The following is a 22829-nucleotide window of genomic DNA, read 5'->3' as shown; positions in this document are numbered from 1 at the left end:
GGTCTGGCCACGCCTCTCACCCATGACGCCCCTCCCCGCCCAGGAGAACCGCCTATAAAGTCGCGCCGATCCCCTGTAGCCCCGTTTAAAGCCCCGCCTCCTTTGCGGACGGCCCCGCCCCCTGTGACGCGCCCCCCCCCCGCGGGCGGGGCGGGGCGGCGGCGGCGGCGGCCCGGTGGGCGCGCGCCAGGCCGGCGGGCACAGCCATGGCGGCAGCGGCCGAGCGGGGCCGCCTCAGCTTCCCCGGCGGCGCCGGGGCCCTGGGGCGGCCCGTGCCTATGAACCTCTTCGCCACGTGGGAGATCGACGGTTCCAGCCCGAGCTGCGTCCCCAGGTAACGCGCGGACCGAGAGGGCGGACACCCCCCCCACCCTCCCCGGGGCTTCGCAGCTGCTTCCTCAACCCCCCTTTCCCATCACCTTCTCGCAATTTCAGCGTCCCTTCCCACCCCGTCAGCGGTGCCGCAGTGACGGGCACGGCTCCTGCTGCCCCTTCCGTGGGTTTTGGGGTGGGTGTGGGAGTGCAGGGACGCCCCGGCCGTAAAAAGGGTGGGAGGGCTGCAGCTGTGTCTGTGTCAGGTGTGAGAGGGTGTCACCCTCTCAGTGAGCGTCCCCCTCCTCCCGAACCCTGTCGCGGGGTGTGTGCCGGTGGCAGGGCTGGGGCTCCTTCCCCGAGCTCCATCGTCCCCGCGGGGTGTCCCGTTAACGGCCCCTTTGCGGGGAAATGCCCCGCAGGGATGGGCTCGGGGTGGGCATCCCTTTCTCTAAGACCGCTTGTCCGCCCTCTCCCCGTCTCGGCTCTTTCCCCACCTCTGGCGTGTGTAAACACGCGGCCGCGGTCCCCGCCTGCGCTGGTTTTAGCCCGCATGGGAGGCATCCCTCTCAGCTTTTATAGAATTTGCGCTTTTCAAGCCTGGCTCTGACAGAAAGCCTTTGAGGATTCAAACGTGCCGAAGGCAAATCTCTGAAACGCCCCTCTTTATCTTTCTTTTTTTGTTTTGTTTCAAATGAGGACGCACCAAGCGAGCAGAAAGGGAACAGAGTCATCAGGCTGACCTGGCAGGAATGTAAAGCTTTGCAAGCTTTACAAACCCCCCAAATCCCTCTGTCTTCTGCGCCATCCAGATAGCAGGTTGGGCTTGGTGGCCATGCCCCTGTCTTGCAGGGATTAGTAACTATCCTAACATAAACACTGCCCACAGTCGTAGTGCTTTGGCATCGCGGGCAGGAAGATAACATGGGGTAGAAGAAAACCTGAGTCCTGCAGTTGCAGATGATCTTGATTTATAACAGCTTATCTGTGCTAGCAGTGCCTTGGGGCAGTAACTTTCTCTGCCTGTGTCTTGTTCAGCCTTTCTTTCCTGCAGTGGGAGGTCTTGGAAAGGGACTGGCACCACAGGGAATGTGCCCCTCTTCAAGGAGTCCCTTTGCTATGGAAGTTATTTGTCTATATGGGAGTAGCTGCAGGAGCAGTTGGTGCTTTTTGATTTTTTGCGCTAGATTAGAGGGTGTCCCTGCCCATCGCAGGGGGATTGGAATTAGATGATCTTTAAGTCCCTTTCAACCCAAACCATTCTGTGATTCTATAGTTCCAGTGTGATTGGCGTTGTCCCTGTTGTACAGAGGACACAGAGGGCTCTTGTAATGCTGCTCTGAAAACTGTTCTCTCCATTGCACCCTCGACTACAGGAAGGCAGTTGGGTTTCCATCTCATCCAACCTTGTAACAATGGCTGTTAGACAAATTAAAAAACAAATGTCCGTCACTGTCAAGGACTTTTCATTCTGCATTATCATTTATGCTGATACTTGCAGATCTGAAAACGAGCTCACAACACAGCTTGCTTGTTTGCAAATCTGTAGATGACCAGAAAATGCAGTGTAAGGACACTGACCCTGCCTTCATTGTCGTAGGGGGCGGGGTGCACAGGATGGCAATTAGGGTGGGGTCCTGGGTGCTTGAGTTGTGGTGGGCAGCAGATTGGAGTCAGGTGGTTGAGGTGCCTGGAGGAATTTGGGGAATGCAAGGGACAGGTGGATATCTGGGCAAGTGGGGCAGAACTAGGGTTTGAGGGGGCCAACCTGGAGTTGCTGAAGCAAACTGTGAAGCAGGGGATGGTGAAAGTGCTCAGGTTGCCTGGGCTGAGGCATTGATGGAAGAACTGGGGCATTTGGGACCTTCTAGGAACAGAGGTTTTGTATGAGGGAATTTGTAGCACTGGGTCCCTCTGCTCTCAGCCCTGTTGTTGCCATCACCTTTGTTTGCTGTTCCTGGGTACCCCTTTCCCCTAGAGCCTGGGGGGATAAGCAGACATCCAGCTGCTGCTGCATTTGCTGCTGCCAGCCAAATAAGCCTGTCTTTCCATGGATGTGGAGTTTTCTTTGGGACGTGCCCCACGTGCTGGAAGTGCCCTGCATGGGCTGGGCACACGTGCAAGGGTTGTGTATGTGGTGCAGTGTGTGGCAGGTCTGCAGCTGTAGCTGTGGGTGCCAGGTGTTTTTTGTTAACCTGAAGTGAGGTCAGGAGCAGCTGAGGTTGCAGGTTCTGTGGAGATGTTGGTTCCATGGCACAGTGAGGTGTGTGCTGGGCAAACACCAAATTCTGTAGCAGTTCCCAATCAATGCTGCTGCTTCTAATCACTTAACATCATGCCTTGTGATGCTGCTTTGGGTCCATGTTTTGCACTTCATTACAGGCTTTGCAACAGACCTCTCTGTTGGAGAAGGCAGGAGTTTGATAACCTTGAAGTTATACCACTGCCTCTGCATTTTAAGTTAGAATTGTAATGATTTTCCCTATGACACAATGACTTTTAAGATTCTTTATCTTAAAGCGAGAGATACTGGGATGACAACTCCTGCATGGGAAACTGTATCCCAAATGAGCTTGTTGTCCAAGCAGATGTCTGTTGGGACGTGAGAGGCGGATGTGGAGGAAAGTGGGCCTTGGTGTGTGGTCAAATACCATGGAACTGCCTTGGACTCTTCTGAGATTTCCACAAGTTCCCCTCTGGGTTTCTGTTGGCAGGACAGGCTTTCTCAGTAGAGAAGAGGTTTGAACTTGGCACAAAGTCAAAGGATTCATGGAAGAGGAGTATGTGTTTGGGGAGGGAAAGTTGCTTCCTTCCCCCTTCTTTTTGGCACAATAAATCTTACTCCATTTCTAAGGTGCTTCTCCTACAGTAAGCTGCAGCAGGAGGGGCTGGGTGAAAGCGGTGCCTGGAGCAGTCTGTGCCTGCGTTTCCCTAAATTGGGTGGGTGGGTGTTGAGGTGGAGTGCCTCATGTGGATGTGTGCATGCTTCCCAGACTATAGCAGGGAGCTGGACTGTGGGAGAGACATCTCGAAAGCACTGCTATTGAACACGCTCTTCTTCAGTGGTTGATTTACTGAAAGTCCACTCAGCTTGGGTGGGGTGTCAGCAAAATCTGGAAGGCTGCCTTGGTACTTCCGTGGAGTTTCCTTGTGTGAAAAGGCTGTGTTTAAGCTTAAGGAAGAATAATAGTGAAGAGTCATGGTGTTGTCCTATAATTCTGTGTTTGGAGTGAAACATGAGGTGAGGTGTTTTGCTCTTGTCTTGGTCTCCTTTCTCTTCTGCCAATTGCAGAAATGATTTTCTGATTTCTGTCTTCAGCTCCTGAGGGTTTTGACCATAGTGCTTCTGAAATGCAACTACTTTCTTTTAGTCATCCCAGAAATGTGACTCAAAATGTCTCACTATCTGGGCGTATCCACTGCATACCAGAAGGAAGAGATGCCTACCTTTCCCTGCTGTTTCTTTCTTCTGTGCATTGAAATATTTTCCTTTGAGGAAGGTTACACTACATAAAGCTCTCCTTACCACCTGTAAAAACTGAGAGTGATCTTCTTGCAGCATGGCTGTGAGAGAATCAACACTTTTTTCCCCCCCCTCATTTTCCTCGTACATGAAAAATAAGAATTACTCTTTGGATTTTGGTGGTGTTTCTTTTTACTTTCCTTTTTTTTTTTTTTTATGAAGCTGTGGGTGTGAATGGCAAGGTGCAGTACTGTCCCATCCTGAAGGAGCCTCATGAGGAGGTAGCACCATGGGGAGGCTGTCTAGAGGAAGAGTGGTCTTGGGGGAAATGTTTTGTTGGAATGGTCTGCTGGAGAAAGAGGAAGCAGAGTGGGTTTCCATTTAGAGTAGGTTTTGATTGAGGCTATTGACTTAATTGTCACAAACTTGTAAAAGTTCCTGCTAAGCTTTGAACTGTAAAGTGAATTTTAGCATACTGTAACCAAACTGGATGTGGAGCAGGTGTGACCTGGTGTCCCTTGGGGATACAAAGGAAGAAGCTTGTGGAACAGCTCTGTGAAAAGACAGTGCTGGAGATCTGAGGTTGTTGACTGGGCACTGCCTGAGCATTTCATGTGTTGGCTCACCTCTGTGGTTTGCCTGCTCTGTAAAGAAACATGAAGGGAATCCACGCACATCCCCTGAACTCGAACAGGAGATTGGTGGTGTGGGGATGTGACCACCCAGCGTGCTGTGACATGGCCTTGCAGCACTGGGACATTCACACCAGCCCTGGTACGGACATCCCCAGGGGGATGGAAACTGGTTAGGGTGAGACTTTGAATTCACAGCAGCTGAGTGGATCCTAATAGTTTGCCCATGCCCCAGGCTATGTGCTCTTCTCTCTCTGCCAGCTCCCATCTTCTTCCACTGGTCTATCTCCTATGACCAGGAGGGACACAGTGAGGACTGCTGGGGCATGGAGCCACTGCAGCAGTCTGCAGGTTTGAACCCCTACGTGGTAATTCCCTCTGCTAGCAAAGTGTGGAGGGGTTCTGAGTATTGAGGGGTTCTGACCTACGTGAAGTCCATGGCTGACTCTTCACTATGAGTATTTGGTGCAAATTCATTTGAAAGTGAAAGACTTTACCCCTTGGTGTGAAGGATGCATGCCTACACTGGGAATGGGAGTTTCTTTTGGCCAGTGAGAGCATGTTCTGTCCTGGCTTGAGCAATGGCAGCTATGCACCATATTGGCAGAGAAGGGTGAATAACTTGCTAGAGTAATAATTATGTTCAGGTGATGCTGCATAATTAAAAACATTGATTAATTCAGGTAGGGAGAGATGTTACTTGAAATGTATCTTAACCTCCTATTCCATGGAGAGAACTCTTGTTTGTTAGGATAACTGCTGACACATTCATTGGGAGCTGACAGTAGATTTTCAGCACATTTGGAACTGGGAATATGTCTAATTACTCAGATGACTAGGTACGTTTCAGAAATGCTTATTTGGAGGCTTTGTTTTGACTTTGTTTGAATAGCATGAAATGCCTAACGTTTTACCACGGAAGGAAATTGAATACAAATGAGGGCACAGGATAGGCTTCAAAAATATCACTAAGGTGATGTTAAACGTGTGAGATGCATGAGGAAAAACATCCACAACTGAGCAATGGAGATGAACTGCTTGGAGTAAAGCACAGTGGCCAGAACCAACCCCTTTATTCTTGGAGACAAAATATGCTGTGTTTCTCTCTTAGTCTTTGGGGAAGAGATCAAAACCAAAGTAACAGTACTTTGGGTGAGACCTAGTGATCCCTATGTAAATCCTGTCACAGCAGTTATTGTCACTTTATGTGGTACTACTGAATGTAATTTGGACTCTTGTGTTATTCAGTAGAAAAGTTCTGTCTAGAGGCTGAGCTGTTTGTTGGAGTCAGATGTCCAGTTAGACCTATTTTGAGGCATCTTTTAAGTGACATGAGGTGAAGCTTGTGCATGTCATGAACAGTTCTGGAAACATCTTAAAATTTTAAAGCTGCTAGCCAAAGTCTCTGGGTGGGACTGTGTGTGGTTTTCACCTGGATGTTTTGCACATGGCCAGTGCAAAAGGATTTTGGGAGTGGAAGGAATGGGCTACTCTTTTGAAGGGCCTCTTTCCTTGCCTTCTACCAGATGAGGGTGCCCAAAGGACCTTCCCCTCTTGTCTCCTGGCAGGTCTGGCCTGTGTTCCTGTAGCTCTGCTTGGCAGGAGGCGACCCTGTAGCTGCTTGTCCAGGGAATAAAAGCTCTCTTGAATGGAGCTGTTGATGCTCCACCTTTCATTGGCTCTGAGCAGGCAGATGATTTCTGTGGCAAGCTTGTGGCTGTATCAAATTAGCTATGAAATGATTTGCATAATAGATTAATCAACCAGCAACAAAACATCCCTCTTTTCTGCCAAGAAAAGAAAAGCAACAACTCAGCTGTTACAAGAGGCCATTATGTTCCTTGCAACCCTTAATCTTTCTTTTTTTCCAAGAGCGCTCCCTGTTTTGGCCTCATGCAGGAAGCTGGCCTGCTCGCTGGCTTTATTTGCGTCACATCTTGGCAGCTTTTTCTAATTCTTTTGGGCCAAATTTTGCCACCGTTATGGTGACCTTCTCGGGAGGGTATTTCCTATGGAATTGGTGGCTGACTGCCAGACACCTCTGTATTGCCAGGTCTTCTATTAGCCTTCGCCATTCCATTGAAATTCCTCTGGGTCCCTCGTGCTTCTTCAGAACTGTCCCATTTCCCTGGGAAGTCAGGGAGCAGGAGGATAAGGGCGAGCGGGTCACCTCAGAGGGCATATAACTGAGTGGGCAGGAACTGGTCGCTGTATTTTATTTTCCCTGTGTTTCTACCTCCTTACAAGCCAGCAGTATGAATCTCCTAACCTCTATGGTCCTCCTGCAGCCCCAGATGCAATATCTGTGTGTCCTTGGTTGGTTTAGTGCCACCTCCCAAACGGTGCTGGGGGAGTTTCAGCCCGAATGGATCCTAATGTGCAGATGATAAGAGGCTTAACTGGGTAATTGAATGTGATAGCATGAAGCTTCTCTCATGGTGAGGTTTAATTGGATTATGATACTGTACAGTGGTGTGGAGGCTTGCAGGGCATGCAGCCAGCTTTGCAAGGAAGAGAGTGGATCCTTGCTAATCACTCATTTGTTTAAAATAATGAATTGCCTGGAGAGCTCTGGGCATGCTGCACTCGATGCAGCCAGTATCCCTGGAGGAGAGATTCCTCAAAAACATGTAGGACCCTGTCTTTGGGTTGATGCAGCTGTAGCAGATCTGCCTGGTGAGGAGGAGACAAGCTCCTTGTGTTTGGAAAAGTAGATGCATGGACTCTCTTGTTGTGTGCTGCAATCTGGAACCGTTTTCGTCCTCTAAAACCATTTCAGCCTTTCCTGCAGTGCTTCGCGTGGCTGTGTCACTTGTAATGAGCTGTGCCTTGCTTCTGAGGTGGCCTCCTTGTTCCTTCTCATCTAGCAGCTGAGAATCTGCAGGCCAGGCTGCCTTCCAGCACAGTTACTTGCAGGGCAATAACTATTTTTGATCAGGAGCTCAAATGCCTCCCCTGCTGCAGTGGGAAAGCAATCTAATTTTTAAAGTGTGCAGCAAGTATAAAAATGAGAGCAGCTTCTGTATGCTGTGAAGTTGGCTTGGTGGAGGCTCTCATGCATGTGAACCATAGCCGGGGTCTGCAAGCCAGTCAGTGTGCAGGTGCTCACCTGGCTTGGTGTGTTGGCAGCACTTGTGTTTTGGGTGCAGCTCCTGGGGGCTTTGTGCTTTGTGTAACTCACTGCCTGAGCCGCAGAGAGGCTGTTCTTGGGAGTTTTTGCATTGAAAGTAGGAGTGTTTGGTCTACTGGTATTTCAAAAGAGTTTGAAATCTGCATAGTTGCTCAGATCTTACTTCAGAAGAGTTGTCAAGGAAAATAGCATTTGTTCTCCTGTAAGCAGATGGATTAGCATAAAATATCAGCTTTGATGTTGTGTGCAGTGTGCTACTCATCCATAGCCTCTCTGTGGGTTTGGACAGTTAACTGTTTGTCTCATCAGTGTTTGAATGGGCTGGGAAATGCCCCCAAGGATGGCGTGTGCCATTTGGGCAGGGAGTAGCACCTGGGCACTGGGGGGTTTTGAACAACTCATCCTGTTTCCTGCAGTGGCTCATCCGAACTGTATTAAAGTTAAATAAATGTGATTGCTTTACTGTTGCTGGCTGGGAAATGGTAGTCTAGCCACTTTTCCCCCAGTGCTCTAAAATGTGTGGGACCTCCCTCCCCAAGCTCTAGTTTGGTCTAAAGATAAACCAACTTCCCTCTCCTCCTCGTTTTCCTTTTTGGCAGTCAGGTGCTCTGGAGCCTGTAGGAGATAAGTGGAAGGGAGTAGCCAAGAGGGAATTATGGTGTTTAACCAAAATCTGCACAGCTCGCAGGTCCTTCTGGACCTCAGGGAGGTAGTTAGCTTTGTTCTAAAAAGAAAAAGAGGAACATACCTGGTGACCCAGGATGGCTTTTTTTTATTAGTGTGTGTTGCTGGGGCTGAGGAGAGGTGAAGGTTTGAAGGTGTGAGGCTGTGAAAGAGCAAGGGGATCAAGTGTGTACACTCCTGTGTGCAGAATGAAGTGAAACATGCTCACTGCTCAACAGAGCACTTTATTTTGCTGCTAAAAATCTTCTGAAGAAAGACACTGTCTCCTTTCATCAGATCCCTCTGTTCTGTTGAGCTTGACTGTTAAAAATCCTTCTCTGCTCTTTTTATTTTTCTACAAAGCCATTGCAGTGCAAGGGCTTGGAGATGCTCCTCACTGCTGGTAAGTAAATGTCATGTGCAGGAGAGAGATTTCTAGAGGGATCTTCACCTCTGCAGGGAAACACATGGAAGTCTGCAAATGGAGACATGGGAAAACTGTGGAGCTCATAATGGGGTTCTGGCCTGTGTTATAGAGGTTTCTAGTGCAGGGCTCTCAATAGTGGCCTAAATGAGCTGCAGTTTGCACATATGCCTGTCTGATATGTGTTTCCCAACAGGCACTAGGCCAGATCTAGATATAGAGCAGAGAATAACCCCCATGGAGAGATTCTTAGGAAGCTTTATCTATATATAGTCTATATAAGTCTGTATCCCCTTTCTGCTGAGAGGACAGTCTGCCCAGGGGACGTGGTTAATGCGGATACACCCCAGCTTCCGAGAACCAGGCAAAGATCCATGAGTACCACGTCTGCCACATCCTGTGAGCGATCCCTGGCGTGTCCTGGCTCCTGCTGCGGTGGATTGCAGTGGGGAATTCTCTGCTGAGGGCCCCAGCTGTACTACCCTATGCCGTGACCGTGCTGTTGTGGCAGGCTAGTGACACGCTCCTGTGGCCACCCAGGCTTGTCCTCTGTGGGAGCACGAAGCAGCCGTCAGCCAGAGGGAACAGCTGCAAAGGCTGGGGCACAGCATTCGTGCAGAGCTGATGGTGCCTGTGCCTTTGGAGCACGTTGGTCTGTTGGGTGCTCTCATTAAAGCGATGAGATCGTAGCTTGGCAGTGACTTGTCATGAGACAGCCCTTGTAGGATTTGTATGCCAGTGCAGTTCCCTTTCTTGCAGCTGCTTACCAGGGTGTTCTGCGAGAGGAACCTGCACAGATGTACTGCTGCTTCTGGAAGGAGAAACAATTTACAGTGCTCAGCCCACCTGCAAAAAAAAAGCACAAAACAAATAAACACAGCATGAGCAGGTGTCTTAGATCAGAAGTGGGAACACACGGTGAGGTGTACAAGGCTGCCCTTTCACACAGCAGTGTCACCTCCTATTAATTTATGTATGGGTGCAGTTTCACACTTTGGATGTCTGAGGCCATTCCCAGCCAGCCTTTCTTTCCATTTAGTAGGTGAATTTTTCCAGCTAGTGCACCACCATATTTTGTAGCTGTCCTGGCAGCTGCTGAGTGCCAGCCATGGGGGAGTAGAGCCTTCTTTCTAGGCAGAGTTTGCTGCCCACCAGGCAGTTTTGCAGTGCATCCTGAAACCACAGAAGTGAGAGTCTGGGGAGCTTTGTACCAGCTTGAAATGTCAGTCTGTGAACAGCTCGTGAGATTCTGTTGGAACTGCTGGAGTTATGGCTTCTCTTTGGATGCATTTGTCTTTGGGATCGTGAGTCTAGGTCTTTTTAAAAGAGCAGCCTCATTTTCTACACTGGAGACACTGATTCCTTTCTCTTTTAGGGAACTGGTCTGATGTTGTAACTCCCATTAAAGTCATAGGGTTGTTGGAGGATGTCTCCTCACACGCGTTTTTACAAATATAGCAGGATCGTTTGAGGTCACTCAGTCTTGAGTTTCTTTAGGGATTGCACACTGTAGCTGGAGGCTGTGCTGGAGCTAGATTTCATTGCCTCTGGAGGGACTGCGCTGAAAATGGGTGTCCGTAGCATAGGGTCTGATCTCAAGACAGTCTTGCCAACTTCCCAGCTCCTCAGATTCACATGCAGTCTTTATTTCACCTTGTCATGTGTGTCCTGATTTCAGTGCTGCCTCAACCGTGTGAACTTGGTAGTTTGTAACAGGGACAGGGACACTGCTGTTCTCAGCAGAGACAGTAGTACCCGTTTCCCAGCCACCATCAGGGCTCTGTCTTTTTACAGTTCCATCTGTGCACTGGGTAGTTGGCGGTGTAAGACAGGAGCATTTACCAGTTCTGCCTGTTACAGCAGGGCTCCAGCAGCTCGCTCACTGAAGAGCTCTCTCAGATGTGTGCAGAGCTGTTGTACTGTCCTGACACCCTCCAGGTAAGGCTATAGGTAGCTTTTACCTGCTCCTCTGAGGCTGGTGTGTCGGGTGGCTCTGTGTAACCTACCCACTTAGGCAGCTGCTTGTTATCGCCTTCTGCCTTGTGCCAGTGTAAGCATTTGAGAGTTCACATGGTAAAGTGGCTAGGGATAGAGGGGTTTTGAGGGGTAGAGATGAGAAAGTGGGCTGTGTTTCAGTTGGATCAATTCTCAGCTGTGTTTTGAATGGTCCAAATGGTTGTCCAGGCAGAGTGTGAGGATGAGGATGGAGCAAGTAACCTACTGCAGCTCCAAAGTCAAGTGGCAGCAGTAAGTGTTTCTGCATGCTCCCGAAGTATGCACCAGGCTTCTAATTTAGCAGAGTTTCCCTTTAGGCCGGGGAAATGACTTTCAATGACTGTGGGAGGAGAAGTCCAGCCCTTTGTTTAGAGGCTCATGTTTTAGCTCTGTGCTAGAAAGCCTGGGTGGTCCAAAGGCTTGTGTGTGTTCTCCAGCTCAGGGCTGTTGTCAGAGCCGCAGAGCGAGTCAGGGGGAAGAGATGGTTGGGCTAGAGGTGGTCTTGCCTTCTTTTGGGCTCTAAGGGGAGGTCTCTGGTGGGAAGAAGGTTTTGGGAGCCCGACTCTTTGTAATGGGATTCTCAGACAAGCACTTTCTAACTTGAGTAATTGACAGTGTAACCAAAGCTACTGGAGATTGCCGGGGATGTAACTGAATCTTTCACACCGATTCTTATGCAAATTTAAACATGTGCTCCTGGCTTCTAATGGGACACCTACAAATACAACTGGCTCCATTCAGAGCTCGGCATTGGTGCACTGGAGTTTTAATTGCTAATGGCTTTATAGTAAGAGTGTGACTTGCAGAGATGCATCTGTAGCAGTTTCTCAGTGCTGCCCTTGCCTATACACATGAAGTGTGGCACGTGGTTTGATGTGTTTGTTGTCGAAACTGTCCATTGCCACACTGCTCTGGTTCAGTAGCAAATGAGCCTGAACATTTCGGTGCTCTTTTCCTTACTGGTGTGTTGGGGCTCGTTGAAGGTAAATTAAATGACCTTGAGGTCTGCAGAAAATAATTTGGTGTATTTAACACTGAGTGAAAACTGTCTTAATTTTCTACTCAGTAAATATATAACTGTGAGTTGATAAGCCCATTTGATGAGTATTATTTTGGACTCCTGGGGGAGAATGGTGTCTGCAACCTTCTGGCATAGTTTCAAATTCAGGCTTTTTTTCCTCTCATGAAGGTGCCGCATGGTAACAGAGTAGTTGGTCAAAACCATGTGAACTTAATTTCTTTAAAGTACAAACAGCCTAGAAATGTTTATGTACAAAATATTCAGCCAGTGACTGTAAGCATTTCCATCTTTCTACAAGAAATGAAGGTAATTATATAATCAGCAAAGATTCATATGGCTTAACTTGTTTCCCATCTGGCATTAGTTAAATTGATGTTTTCATCTGCATGACCTTTCAGGGTGGGGAGAAATGATGAAAATGGAAAACATGGCTGAAAAAGACCTTCCTAGAACATCCAGCCCATGTAAAGGCTGGAACAGGCTCACTGAACAGCCCCTGACAGCTGCTTGTGGGAGCAACTATTCCCCCTCTGCTATGGTCCATGTTACTGGGTATTGTAGGAGTTTTAAAATGGGTGGGTTTAGTTGACCAAGGAGTTGCCTGTCCTGTGTGCAGTCCTTCCCCTGTGCATAAATGTACGTTCAGACTAACTAGATTAACTACAGCAGGAAGAGCTTCCTTCTTAAAAGAAAGCTATTGTTAGAGCATTGCTTATCATAAATCGGTAGCACTTCTAATCCTGCTCTCCTCTCATGGCGCTTTCCACTCTTCCATCCACCCGCTAATTTACGGTTTGCAGGGTCTGCTCTGAGTTTCTTGGGGCTGTCCTGCAGCCTTCCTCTGTCGTATCTTCCTCTCAGGTGGGCAGTTTTTTAGCATCAAAAGGATCCTTCCAAAACGTCCTCTTTCATGAAAATACTCCTGCATGCTTTCTAACTGGTAGAAAGATGATATGCTGCTTTCCCGATCAAGTTGCACCCACTGCTTCAAAATGAAGGATTTGCAAGGAAAGCTGAGAACTGCAAGAACTGGATCATATATATTTCATGTTGCTAGTGGCTTGCTAGGGGCTGAACTCCCTCTTATTTGCTCTGCTACCTCTTCCCTACACTGTGCCTGAGAGCATGCCAGAATTTAAGGTGCTCCGATTTCTCTTTAGACTGGAGGGATCCGTATCTTCTTTCTGCCAGGATTCTGCTTTATTTCGCTCAGCAGAGTTGAAGACCATTAATATAGGCTTTATCCTTTCTTCATAAATAGACTTTGAGTGTCTCCAGGTACTTGGATAAGCTTTGTCTGTTCGTGTTCAGTCCCAGTGAGAATCTGAGACAGCCACTTGCAGATACCAAAGCAGATCAGAGGATGTTTTTCCTCCCAACGTGTAGCATTCAGCAGCTCAAGTGTAAAGCTATTTACTGAGACAAAACTTTGGTGGCTCTGTACCCTTGGCCCATGAGGGTGTACTTGAGGATCAGAAGCCTGGCCAGTGCTTCGTTCAAGCAAGTGGGTAGAACTTTTTCCAGGGAGAAGGGATTTTCTCTGTTCTGCCTTCGGTCAGCATGCTCCTGTTTTTCTGACATATAAATGGCAGGTCCTGCTGAGTGTCCCTTAAAAAAAAAAACAAACCAACATTTATAATAAGCTTTTACTGTTCATTCAATTGTTTCCTTGTTCCAGGATCATAACCTAAGTGTCCGGTGGCTGTTTGTGTTCCTGCTGCACCTGTGTTCAAGGCCAGCTTTCTAGTGCTGGTCCTTTACTGTGCATGTGTGGAATGCAAAATGCTTAGCTCTCCTTGATGCCCTGCACACATGGTGGCACGTTTCAAAGATGCACCTGCCTTGCCTGGGTTTGCACGCTCCGGTTTGCTTGGCAGCACTGCTCTCCTGCAGGTCCGAGTAGCCTGATTCCTCGTGCTTCCACCTTTGCACAGCACTTGCACTCAAGAGGATTTCTGGGTCAAAAAAACACACTCAGGTACTTGAGTACAGGCTCTGGTCCAGAGCTGGGTTGTGGGGAAGTTTAGTCTGACCTCACCAATGTCCCAGCTGCATGCTGCCTCCAGTGTTCTGTGGTATTTCTTTCTCCTCTGGACTCTCTCAGCATCACCACAGGCCACTGTTGTGGCTTTGAGCCCTGAAAGCAATGCAGAATGGACAGTAAAACTGTCTGGTGAACCTTGGTAAATCTGTACAGTGCTTTATAGGGCTTCTAGGGAGGCAGGAAAAGGTGCTTTTTATCTTGTGTACTTTTGAGTGCCATGTAAACAATTCTGGCAGTAAAGCAAACAGGAATCCTGCTTTGCTTTGCTTTGCCAAGGAGTGAACTGGACACTGGGCAGGTGTTTGTGTGAGGGTGCCACCATGGTGAGCTCTCAAAGGTAGCTCTTGAGTTTGCACAACTGTAAGGTGATTTCACTCTACTTTGCTTTGCGTCCACTAGGTCGTCATATTTTCTCTCTGGTGGTGGTCAGATCTGCTGATGGTTTGTATTTTAGCTGGGAAAAATGCCCCTTGTTGGGATTCTGGTATGTCTGTATACAGTCAAAAATGTTGAGTGGGCTGGGAACAGCTTCCAGCAAAGTTGTATCCGTTTCTTGGAGCTCTTTTGTTCGGTAGAAATTCCTTTCTTTTCTCTCCCCCTTCACATCCCCCTGACAGCCCACCTCTTTTCTGCAAGGACTCGCTGAGGTATAATTCACAATTGTGTGATTGAAGTGAAATATGCACAGCTGCAAATGCATTTTTAAATGATGCTTCATCGTTAAGGCATCTCTCGGAACAGGTTGGCAGTTCCAGTAGCCATCAGAGTGTGGTAACAAAGAGGATTTTGTTGAAAACATTTGACTTTGATTTTTATCAAGCTCTGATAATGTTTTGACCATTTGCTAATTTTGAGTGCAGATAGAAAGTATCTGGAGCAGGGGAGATCTACAGTGGGGAAATATGTTAGATGTATTCCTGAGAAAAGGGTACATAATTGAGTTTTCCTTTGTTCTCCCTGCGTTGTATTGTGGAAATCATATGATAACTGGAGTGCAATAAAGGACAAAAGTTAGACACGAGGGTTTTTTGATGTTTGAAGCATTAGAAATATCCAGTCTTGTATGCTGCATCTTTCCTCTACCTTCCCACTGAACAGAGAAATTTTGCAGTTTTCCTTTTTGAATCCATCAGATTTGATGCTTTTGTGATTCTTTGCTTTTTCTGGTGTGTAACAAAGCCCAGGAAGTGGAAGCTGCAGGCATGCAGTATCCTGTTGCAGCCACTATGGCCCAGTGCTGCCAAGATTTGGTATGAGGCTGCCTGAATCACAGCCATACCAAGAGCCAACGTCTGTTTATCAGTAGGTCAAAATAGATTTATTGACATGCAGGGCATCACAGAGGGCTTGAACCAGCTTAAATGGCAGAATTTGGTGTAGTTCAGTGTAAACAGTTCTCTAATCTCTGGAAATTCAACAATTCATCTTTTCTCCTACAGTTACTGACTCTTGAATAGCGAATTGAGGCTCCTTCTTTAGCTTTTGTTTCTCTGTGTTCTGTCTTCTGCCAGCAGGCTGCTGCTGCTCCTGCTAACAGTCTCCTGGGCTATCTTGGTTCCAAGATTATCACCATATTTTCCAAGTTATTGCACGAGTAACTTTGGGCTTTCCTCCTGTGAGTGAATTCACTCTCTCCACCAACCCTCCCAGAGTAGAAGCCAATCTCTGTTTGACTGGTACATCTGCAAACAGAGGACCCCACTGAACATCAGTCATGGGGGGCCATCTGTGTCTGCAGCATTCTTGCTGATTTGGATGCGAAAACAGAGTAATTGGCTTAGTAATTTATAGTTGTATGAACACTTATATGTGATCAGAGTTCTCATATACATTACATACAACAATCTGTTAGTGAAACAGTTGTAGCATGAGCTCCCTTGGCTCCAGTGTTACCCTTCAGCCAGTTTCAAGGTGCTTGCTGTGAGCTGACCTTTGTTTCACAGTGATGGAAATGAAGGCTCAAACACCTGGGGACGGGTAGCAAATCTACACTGGCTCTCTGGAGAGCTCGTGCTCACCAGGATTATGCCAAAAACATATAATGTGCATAAATACATTTCTTATATGATTAGCTATAGGCCCTGTTGCAAAGTTTGATGTGCTTGGTGTTAGCTGCAGTCATATGGTGAAAATCAGAGGTTGAATGTGATCCTGTGAGTGAGGACAGCATAAAATTAAGGATAAATCCCATCCTGATGGTTGAAAAAAATGTTGTGGCACTTATCTCTGTCTCATCCCCCTGATGATCCTGAACTGTTCCTGTGACAGAAATGCTCTTTGACAGCCTGTGTATGTGCCATGCCTCATCCCATGAGCAGGAGCACTGACCACAAAATGATGCTGAGATCTATTCCTTGGTCTTAGCATCTCTGTCATGTTAGTGTTAGCTGATTGCACCAGGCATTAGAAGGGAATGTTTCCAGGGAGCTGAGGCTGGTCTGGCTGTTGACTTTGGTCTCCATGAGTGATCTAATGGTGTGGTCCTGTGCACAAATGGAGTAACTATCTTATTCCTGGATGGGCTCCTTGGTAATCCCTCCTAGCAGTGAACCTTAATATTCTGCTGAGGAAAAGCTGCCTCACAACCTCTGCTTGTTCATGCCTCATTTACCTCTACCTGCTTATTTTGTAGAGCATCTACAGCTTATCTTGATAAATCCTGTTTCAGTGGGAACTCACAGGCCTGGGGACCGAATGAATTATTATTATTATTATTATTATAAGTTACTTTTTGTTTTATTGCTTATATTCAGCATTAAAAAATCCAACAGGGGTCTGGAACAAGTTCTGAACAGCAAAGATGAGCATTTTGGAACACCCTGTGTCTGTCACAGCTCACTGTTTTACTGGCTTACACAGGTCACACTGATGTTTTAATAAATATTCTTGACAGATCGAACTAGCAGGTTCACACACTTGCTTTGCTGCTCCCTTATTGCTTTCAGGAATGAAATATCACCAGCAATGATGCTGAAGAAATGTAATCTCTAAATAATATTGAATCTCTGCTTGCCAGCTCAACTTCCGACAGCTACTGAAGAGGTTTAGAGTATTAAGGAAATGCAAATGTTTTTCTGGAGCAATTCAGTGTGTTCTGCCTGCCACTGCAAGTGTTTGGCACTGGGATTCTTCTGAACTCCTTCAGTAAAACCTGTGGTTCCTTTTTTCCCTGATAAACCTTAAGGTCATAGTAGCCTTAAGAAAAGAGGGTAAGCAAAGTCTGAGCTGCCAGGTTTTCTCCCTTTTTCAGGAGAAATGCAGAGAAATCTGTCACGAGGGGTTTTTACAGAGAAGAAAATAAACAGAAAATCTTGTGCTGAGTTATTTCCAAACAAGTGCTTTCTTTTTCAGTAGTGATTCTTTAAACTAGAGCATACAGAGTATATTTAGATGTGAAGAGAAAGACGAGGGGGGTAGAAAGACATTTTTAAAGTAGTGTTGAGAGACATTTTTAGATCATCTAGGGACTGGGATTTTCTCTAAAGGAAGCTGCTCTTATTGAGAGAGGATCAGAAGTGTTCTGAAAACCTGAGCTGTTTGCAACCCCACTGCAAGGTCTGGAAATGCATCTCCTGGCTGTCCCCCAGGCTATAAGGTTAGCCTGGTCATGGAGGTGCCTTCCCACTCAGTTATCTCCTCAGAGCAGGGAGAGGATGTTTCGTGCAGTCTTTGCCAATGCAAAATCTGCTGGTGCTTCACTGTAAAGTGACCTCCACGGGTCATCTTTAAAGAGATCCTGATTTCTGTTCATTAGTGTGCTTTTGGTGGGTTCTGTAGTTTTCAGGGCTGTAGTTGGAGAGCTTGTGTTGTGCTTGGCAGCAGGCTGGGCACTGCACTCTGTAAGCCTTTTCAGTTCAGTTCAGCTGGTTTTGGAAGTTAAAATATTGCTTCTGGTTACTGCTGAAGTTCCATCCCTGGCAGTAGCGCTGGTAGTTTCAGTTCAGCCATCTCATTCTTGCATCAGCTGGGGTAATGTGGTTAACTATTTGGCTTTTAGAATCTCATTAGATCCCTTTTTCCTGTTCTTTGGTAATTTCCTTCCCAGCTTATCTGTGCTCTTCTGAGCACTCCAGCAGACAGTGTGGCAAATGAGCAAGCGCTGCCCAGGATATTTGATGGTAGAAATGCAAGGGATATGTGCTGGAGCACAGTGCAGCTTCAATCAGAGGCATCAAGAGGCATTTCTTTCCTTGCAAGGAGCGCTGAATGCTTTGGCATTTTCAGACCTTTTTTGACCGCTGTTAATGTTGCAAAGTTCCTCTCAGTTTGCACCTTCCTTTCCAGGGAGACAAATCTGCCAGGGACAGAACCTTTCAGCTGCTTTACCCTCAGTGTTTTGTTCCAATTTGAGGGATGTTAACCAATGTTTCCAGCATGTTAAATACTGAATAGAGTTCCCCAGTTTTAGTGGCAGGATCCAGAGTTCTTTGTGAATTATATTTAGTGCTGATGGAGGCTGCTTTGTCAGCTGTGTGTCGTTGCCTTGTAAAAACCATCACATTTAAATAAATGCTTCTGGGAAAGAACCACCTTCCTTTTATAACTGTTTAATGTGTTTGATTTGGAAGCATCCTTTGAGTTGTGGCCAGCATTGCAGTCCCATATTTAAAGCACCTGTGCACAGATGAGCCAGAGCTGTGGGGCTCAGAGGAGCTTGGTGCTGTCAGAGCACACAACCAAGGGGCTGTGAGAGTTACACAGGGTGTTTGGTACAGCTGTAGAGATTGCTCTTCATGGAGCTGGTGGTTCTCCTAACCTTCCTTTTGACTGCTGTTGAATACATTGGGGTTTGGGGTTTGTTTTTCCTTTGCTGCTCCTTCCCTGTAGTTGGGGTTGCTAGTGCTGTATTTTTGGAACATCTGCATGCTGGAGAGAAGTCATACTTTGGAGTGTTAAATAGTTCTGTTGTATTTGAGGCATGATGAGAATTTTGCAAAAAAAAATTGTTTCTAACTTGGGTAATGAATTCTGATATTTCTTTGACCGACATCCCATTAATCTCTGGAGTCAGAGAAGGAAGGAGCCCGCATTAAACATGGGGCAATTAACAAAACAGTGTAGACCATCGTCTCTGTGAGCTATTGGGGTGGCTGGCTGCACATGCCTATCTGGAAGAAGGCCAGAATGGCAGGCTTGGACAGACTTGCTGCAATGAGAATGGTATTGGGATCTGTGAAGTGTTCTCCTAGTTTGAAAGCAGGCCTGCCAGTGAGATGCTTTGCATATTTGATTGCTATGCTGGCTAATACCAAATGTACCATCAAAGTTCACAAATGCTTTTTACTGCTGCTGCATGTTCTGCCTGTGTTCTTACAGGATACTTTAAGTTCTCAGTAAAAAAGCAAACAGCCATTTGGGGTCTAAATTATGCCTGTATGGTTCTCCCAGCTTGTATACATTGGGCCACATCGCAAACTTCACAAACAAAGCGATGTTCACTGGCACTTGATGCAACTGGTTTAAATCAAGGTCTGTTAGGAATGGGCCGACTGCCCTGGCTTTGCTGCCTTGGGTCCAAGGAAAAGCAAGCTCAAAAACAGATGTAAAACCCACCCCTAAAATTCCTTTTTAAAAACTCCTACAACAGGTTTCAGACAGTCTCGTTTATTCACAGTGGTATAAGGTGGTTGTCTTCCAGAGAAGCACCAAGTCTTAAGAATTATGTGGCATCAGGATCTTGGCTTTGACTGGGAGGGCCATGTTTGTGTTTGACTTGCTCGTGAACTGGGAATTGTTCTTAGATGACTGAGTGAGAAGTAATTTGATGTGACCCATGGCATGAGCCAGTCTGGTCTCTGGAGTACCAGGCTTTCAGCTCACCTCTGCATCGGGTGATGTGGAAGCTATTCGAAGTGGAGAGAAATAAGGCAGAGAGATGGCAAGTTGTTCATGCCTTGAGAGCAACCTCAGCTTTGGGTACACCAAGAAGCCATCTGTTTTTCCTTGACTGCTTTCTTAGCTGAAGGCTTCCTAGTCCTGTTTTCTTATGATGAAGAGATCACAGTGACAGATAACCCGAGCCCTTCATTACAAGCTCTTCTGACATGGGCTTGAAGTCAAGGCTCCTATTGACACAGTTTTTTCCTCTTGATGACTGATTTACAGACAGCAGGGAAGATCAGGATATTTCAGGCTGAGCCCTGATCTCTAAAGATTTGCAGGCCTTAGGGACAATGTGTGCTGTGGCTGGGAATGTGCTGTGTCCCCAGGGTACCACCAGGTAACAGGAGTGTGCAGAGAGCACAGCACTGGGTGGCACAGCAGCAAGCTCTCTCTGTGGGCAGCTCAGCAGTGGGAACAAAATGCAGAATGGCACCTAGTGCAAGAGTACTTGGAGACCTGTGCTTCCTGCTATTGAAAATATTGAATACTAACCCAGACTAACTGGTACAAGACCTCCCTCTGAATCTACCTGCACTCTGGCTCCTTGCTGGGATGGGTCAGGGCAGCTGCTGGGGAAGAGAATGTTTGGAGAACAGAGTTCTTGACGCAGTAGTGAAGGAGGATTTGCCATCACTCTGCTCCAGAGGGAGTGAGCAGGAACAAGCAGGCTGTTGGAGGAGCTGGTCTCATTTGTTGCGTGGATGCGGAGAACTGGTCACGTGCGGGCCGTGACATCCTCAGTTGCTGTGGAGATGTTACAGCTCCCAACCTGATTCTGCTGCCACTGTGTTTGGGGATGCTGGGCTCAGGGTTGAGGCATAGATGTGGTGTAGGAGAGGACAGGGAATAGAGTGAGGGTTATCTGGACAAGGCACATGCTGGAGAAAACATGTGCCTTGAGGCACTTTCTTTAACCCTTTTGTCTCACTGACAGGTGCCTGTAACAGAGCTGGCTACCACTGCCAGGATTTCCTCGGGTGTGTGCTGGAAGACTGGGTGCTGGCTTTGTTGTTGCAGGTGGCTGCAGCACTGTCAGCTTGGGAGGGGGATGCTGGTACAGACGAGGATGGATGTGCTGCTTCGTGCCCTGAGGCAAATTGGACTTATCAGGAAGCCTTTAGCTGTGATGGTCCTTCTCATCAGCTGGTGACTTCGGGCAGCTCCTGCTAGTCCCACAGGGTTCAGGGGTAGATGGGACTGGCTCCTGGCAGGCAGGGAGTGTTCCTGTAGCATGCCTGGAATAGTCGATCCGGGTGACCAGGCTGCTGTGTGACAGGCACGGCTGTCTGGAGCAGGAGGCCAGCGAGAAGGCAGATTGCATAAGGAAGGCATGCAAGGGAGGGGTGAGCCAGAGAGTGGAGGGCTGTTGGATTTGTTCCAGCTGTGAAGGTCTCTCCTCTTCATCCCCCACCCCCTGATTTATTTTTTGCATTCTTCCTCTCAGTCTCCTTTTGGTTTGGGGCACAATTCACTTGCTCGTTTGTGTATATGCTTTTGCACCAACGTGTGAGGCACGTGGTGGGAGCTACCCTCCACCCTGGCTGGCTCACAGAAGTTTAGTGGGTTGTGCCTTTGCCTTGTTGCTGGCTAGCTGAGAGTTGCAGCCCTAGCTACAGAAATGGCTGACCAGCCCACATCCTAAAGGCTCTCCCTCCCTGAGGAGGTGTTTTGACTGTGTTCATTAGCTGTTCAAATGGGAGACTGGCATTTCGGCGCTTTAAGGATTTCTGGGCTGTACTGCAGTCCATGGATATCTCTGCAAGCTTGTTAGAGCCATAGCTACCACAGGCTTTTGGTCAGATGGATGTGGTTATGCCTGGTCTGTCTCCATCTCGTTCCTTGGTCGTGATGCCTCTGGCTACTGCAGCTATTACTAAATCAGTACAACAAATATCAGGTGTGTTTGTGTCTTCTGTAATATAGAAAGTGTAATCCCGATGTCTGTCAAAGGAGCCTTAACTATGAATCAGCTTTTCATTATTTGCTGACTTTAGTCTTTAAAGCTAATAAAGCACCTTCCTACTGCCTCAAAGCTTTAACAATATTGATCAAACTTAGTTCACCAGTACCATGGGTGCTTTCGTTGGTGCTCACTTTGGTATCAGGTCACCATGCAGTCCTGTTGTTCAGGATGCAGGGTTTGGAGGAGGCAAGCCAGGAGAGGTGTATTTAACTACACTTAGGCCTATGCTTGGTTTTGCAGGCAGCACGGTGTGAATACATAGGGGAGTTTGCCTAACTCCTTTACACTCCATTGCATGTCTGAGAAACAAACCTAGTCCCTGCTTTGTGGCTAGTTGAGTTTTTTTCCTTCTCTAAGTGACCCTAAAAATGAAGAGTGAGAAGCTGAATGTATTGTGTGTGTGTAGGAACTGAGATCTGACTGAGGCCAACAGATGTGCTGAGAGCTGCTTCTGCTCTTGCTGAGATGACTTCTTAAAGGGAAAGGAAGCTGCTGTTTCTCAGTAGCACAGTTCAGAGCATGTACCTGGAGGTGAGCAGTTGGTGACAGACATGCTGATTTCCTGGTAGTGTGACTTGGAATATATCACATCTCGGTCAGTTTGTCAGAACATGGTGTGACACAGCTGCCAGCTCACAAGAAATTTTGCTTGGCTGCCTGAAGAGTATGTGAAACTGTGGAGATGCAGCTTGAAGCACTGTGGGTTTCACCAGCATGGCTGTGTCTCAGTAGTGCCCTTTCCTTCCCAGTCTACTGAAGCACTAACAAATGAGAAGTGCCAATAGAATATGTAAACTCTGTTTTGTGAGCTGGATTGTTTGGCTTGCAGGAATCCTGATCTCTTTATGCCCTTGATGAGTCCCCTGGAGCCAGCCAGCAATGTCTTGCCCTAATGAAGGTCGACATCTCTCAGCATTTTCAAGATGATATGCTGGATTGGAGTATGTAAGCTTGGATGCGCTTTACTACTTAGTCATATTAAATTCAAGTAGAAAATGTGCCCATGCAGAGTTCTAGGATCTTGTTAAAATTACGCTGATCTGCGAAGCTTTAACACACCCACCCCTTCTGTATACTCAGTTTAGAGCAGGCATATTTGTAATATATTTGAAGTGAGCAAGACAGTATTTCACCTATAAAAGGATAGTGTCTGGCTGTACATGTGTGTCCTTCTGAGGTCCAGGGTAGAGCCTGTTGCATAAAATAAGCTGCCATCCTCTTACCTGTCTGAACAAGACCTGCTTGCTACAGCATTTCTATGGATCTTAGTCTCTAGAATCTTTAGAGCTTAATTCTCTA

General features: G+C 47.2%; 1 protein-coding gene across 7 annotated transcripts in view; it reads left to right on the top strand.

Annotated features, from left to right (window-relative positions):
- The first annotated feature begins 190 nt into the window (after nucleotides 1–190).
- Nucleotides 191–22829, top strand: part of PACS2 (phosphofurin acidic cluster sorting protein 2) — a 73377-nt gene continuing 50738 nt past the window's right edge. For all 7 annotated transcript variants that reach the window (XM_032695824.1, XM_032695823.1, XM_032695822.1 and 4 more), the window contains exon 1: nucleotides 191–334. In XM_032695824.1, the coding sequence (XP_032551715.1) occupies nucleotides 207–334 (128 nt within the window). In that variant the 5' untranslated portion in view covers nucleotides 191–206. The remainder of the gene's footprint in view (nucleotides 335–22829) is intronic.

Source organism: Chiroxiphia lanceolata, chromosome 9, assembly GCF_009829145.1.
Source record: "Chiroxiphia lanceolata isolate bChiLan1 chromosome 9, bChiLan1.pri, whole genome shotgun sequence".
Classification (NCBI taxonomy): domain Eukaryota; kingdom Metazoa; phylum Chordata; class Aves; order Passeriformes; family Pipridae; genus Chiroxiphia; species Chiroxiphia lanceolata.
This window is presented reverse-complemented; position numbering and strand designations above follow the sequence as displayed.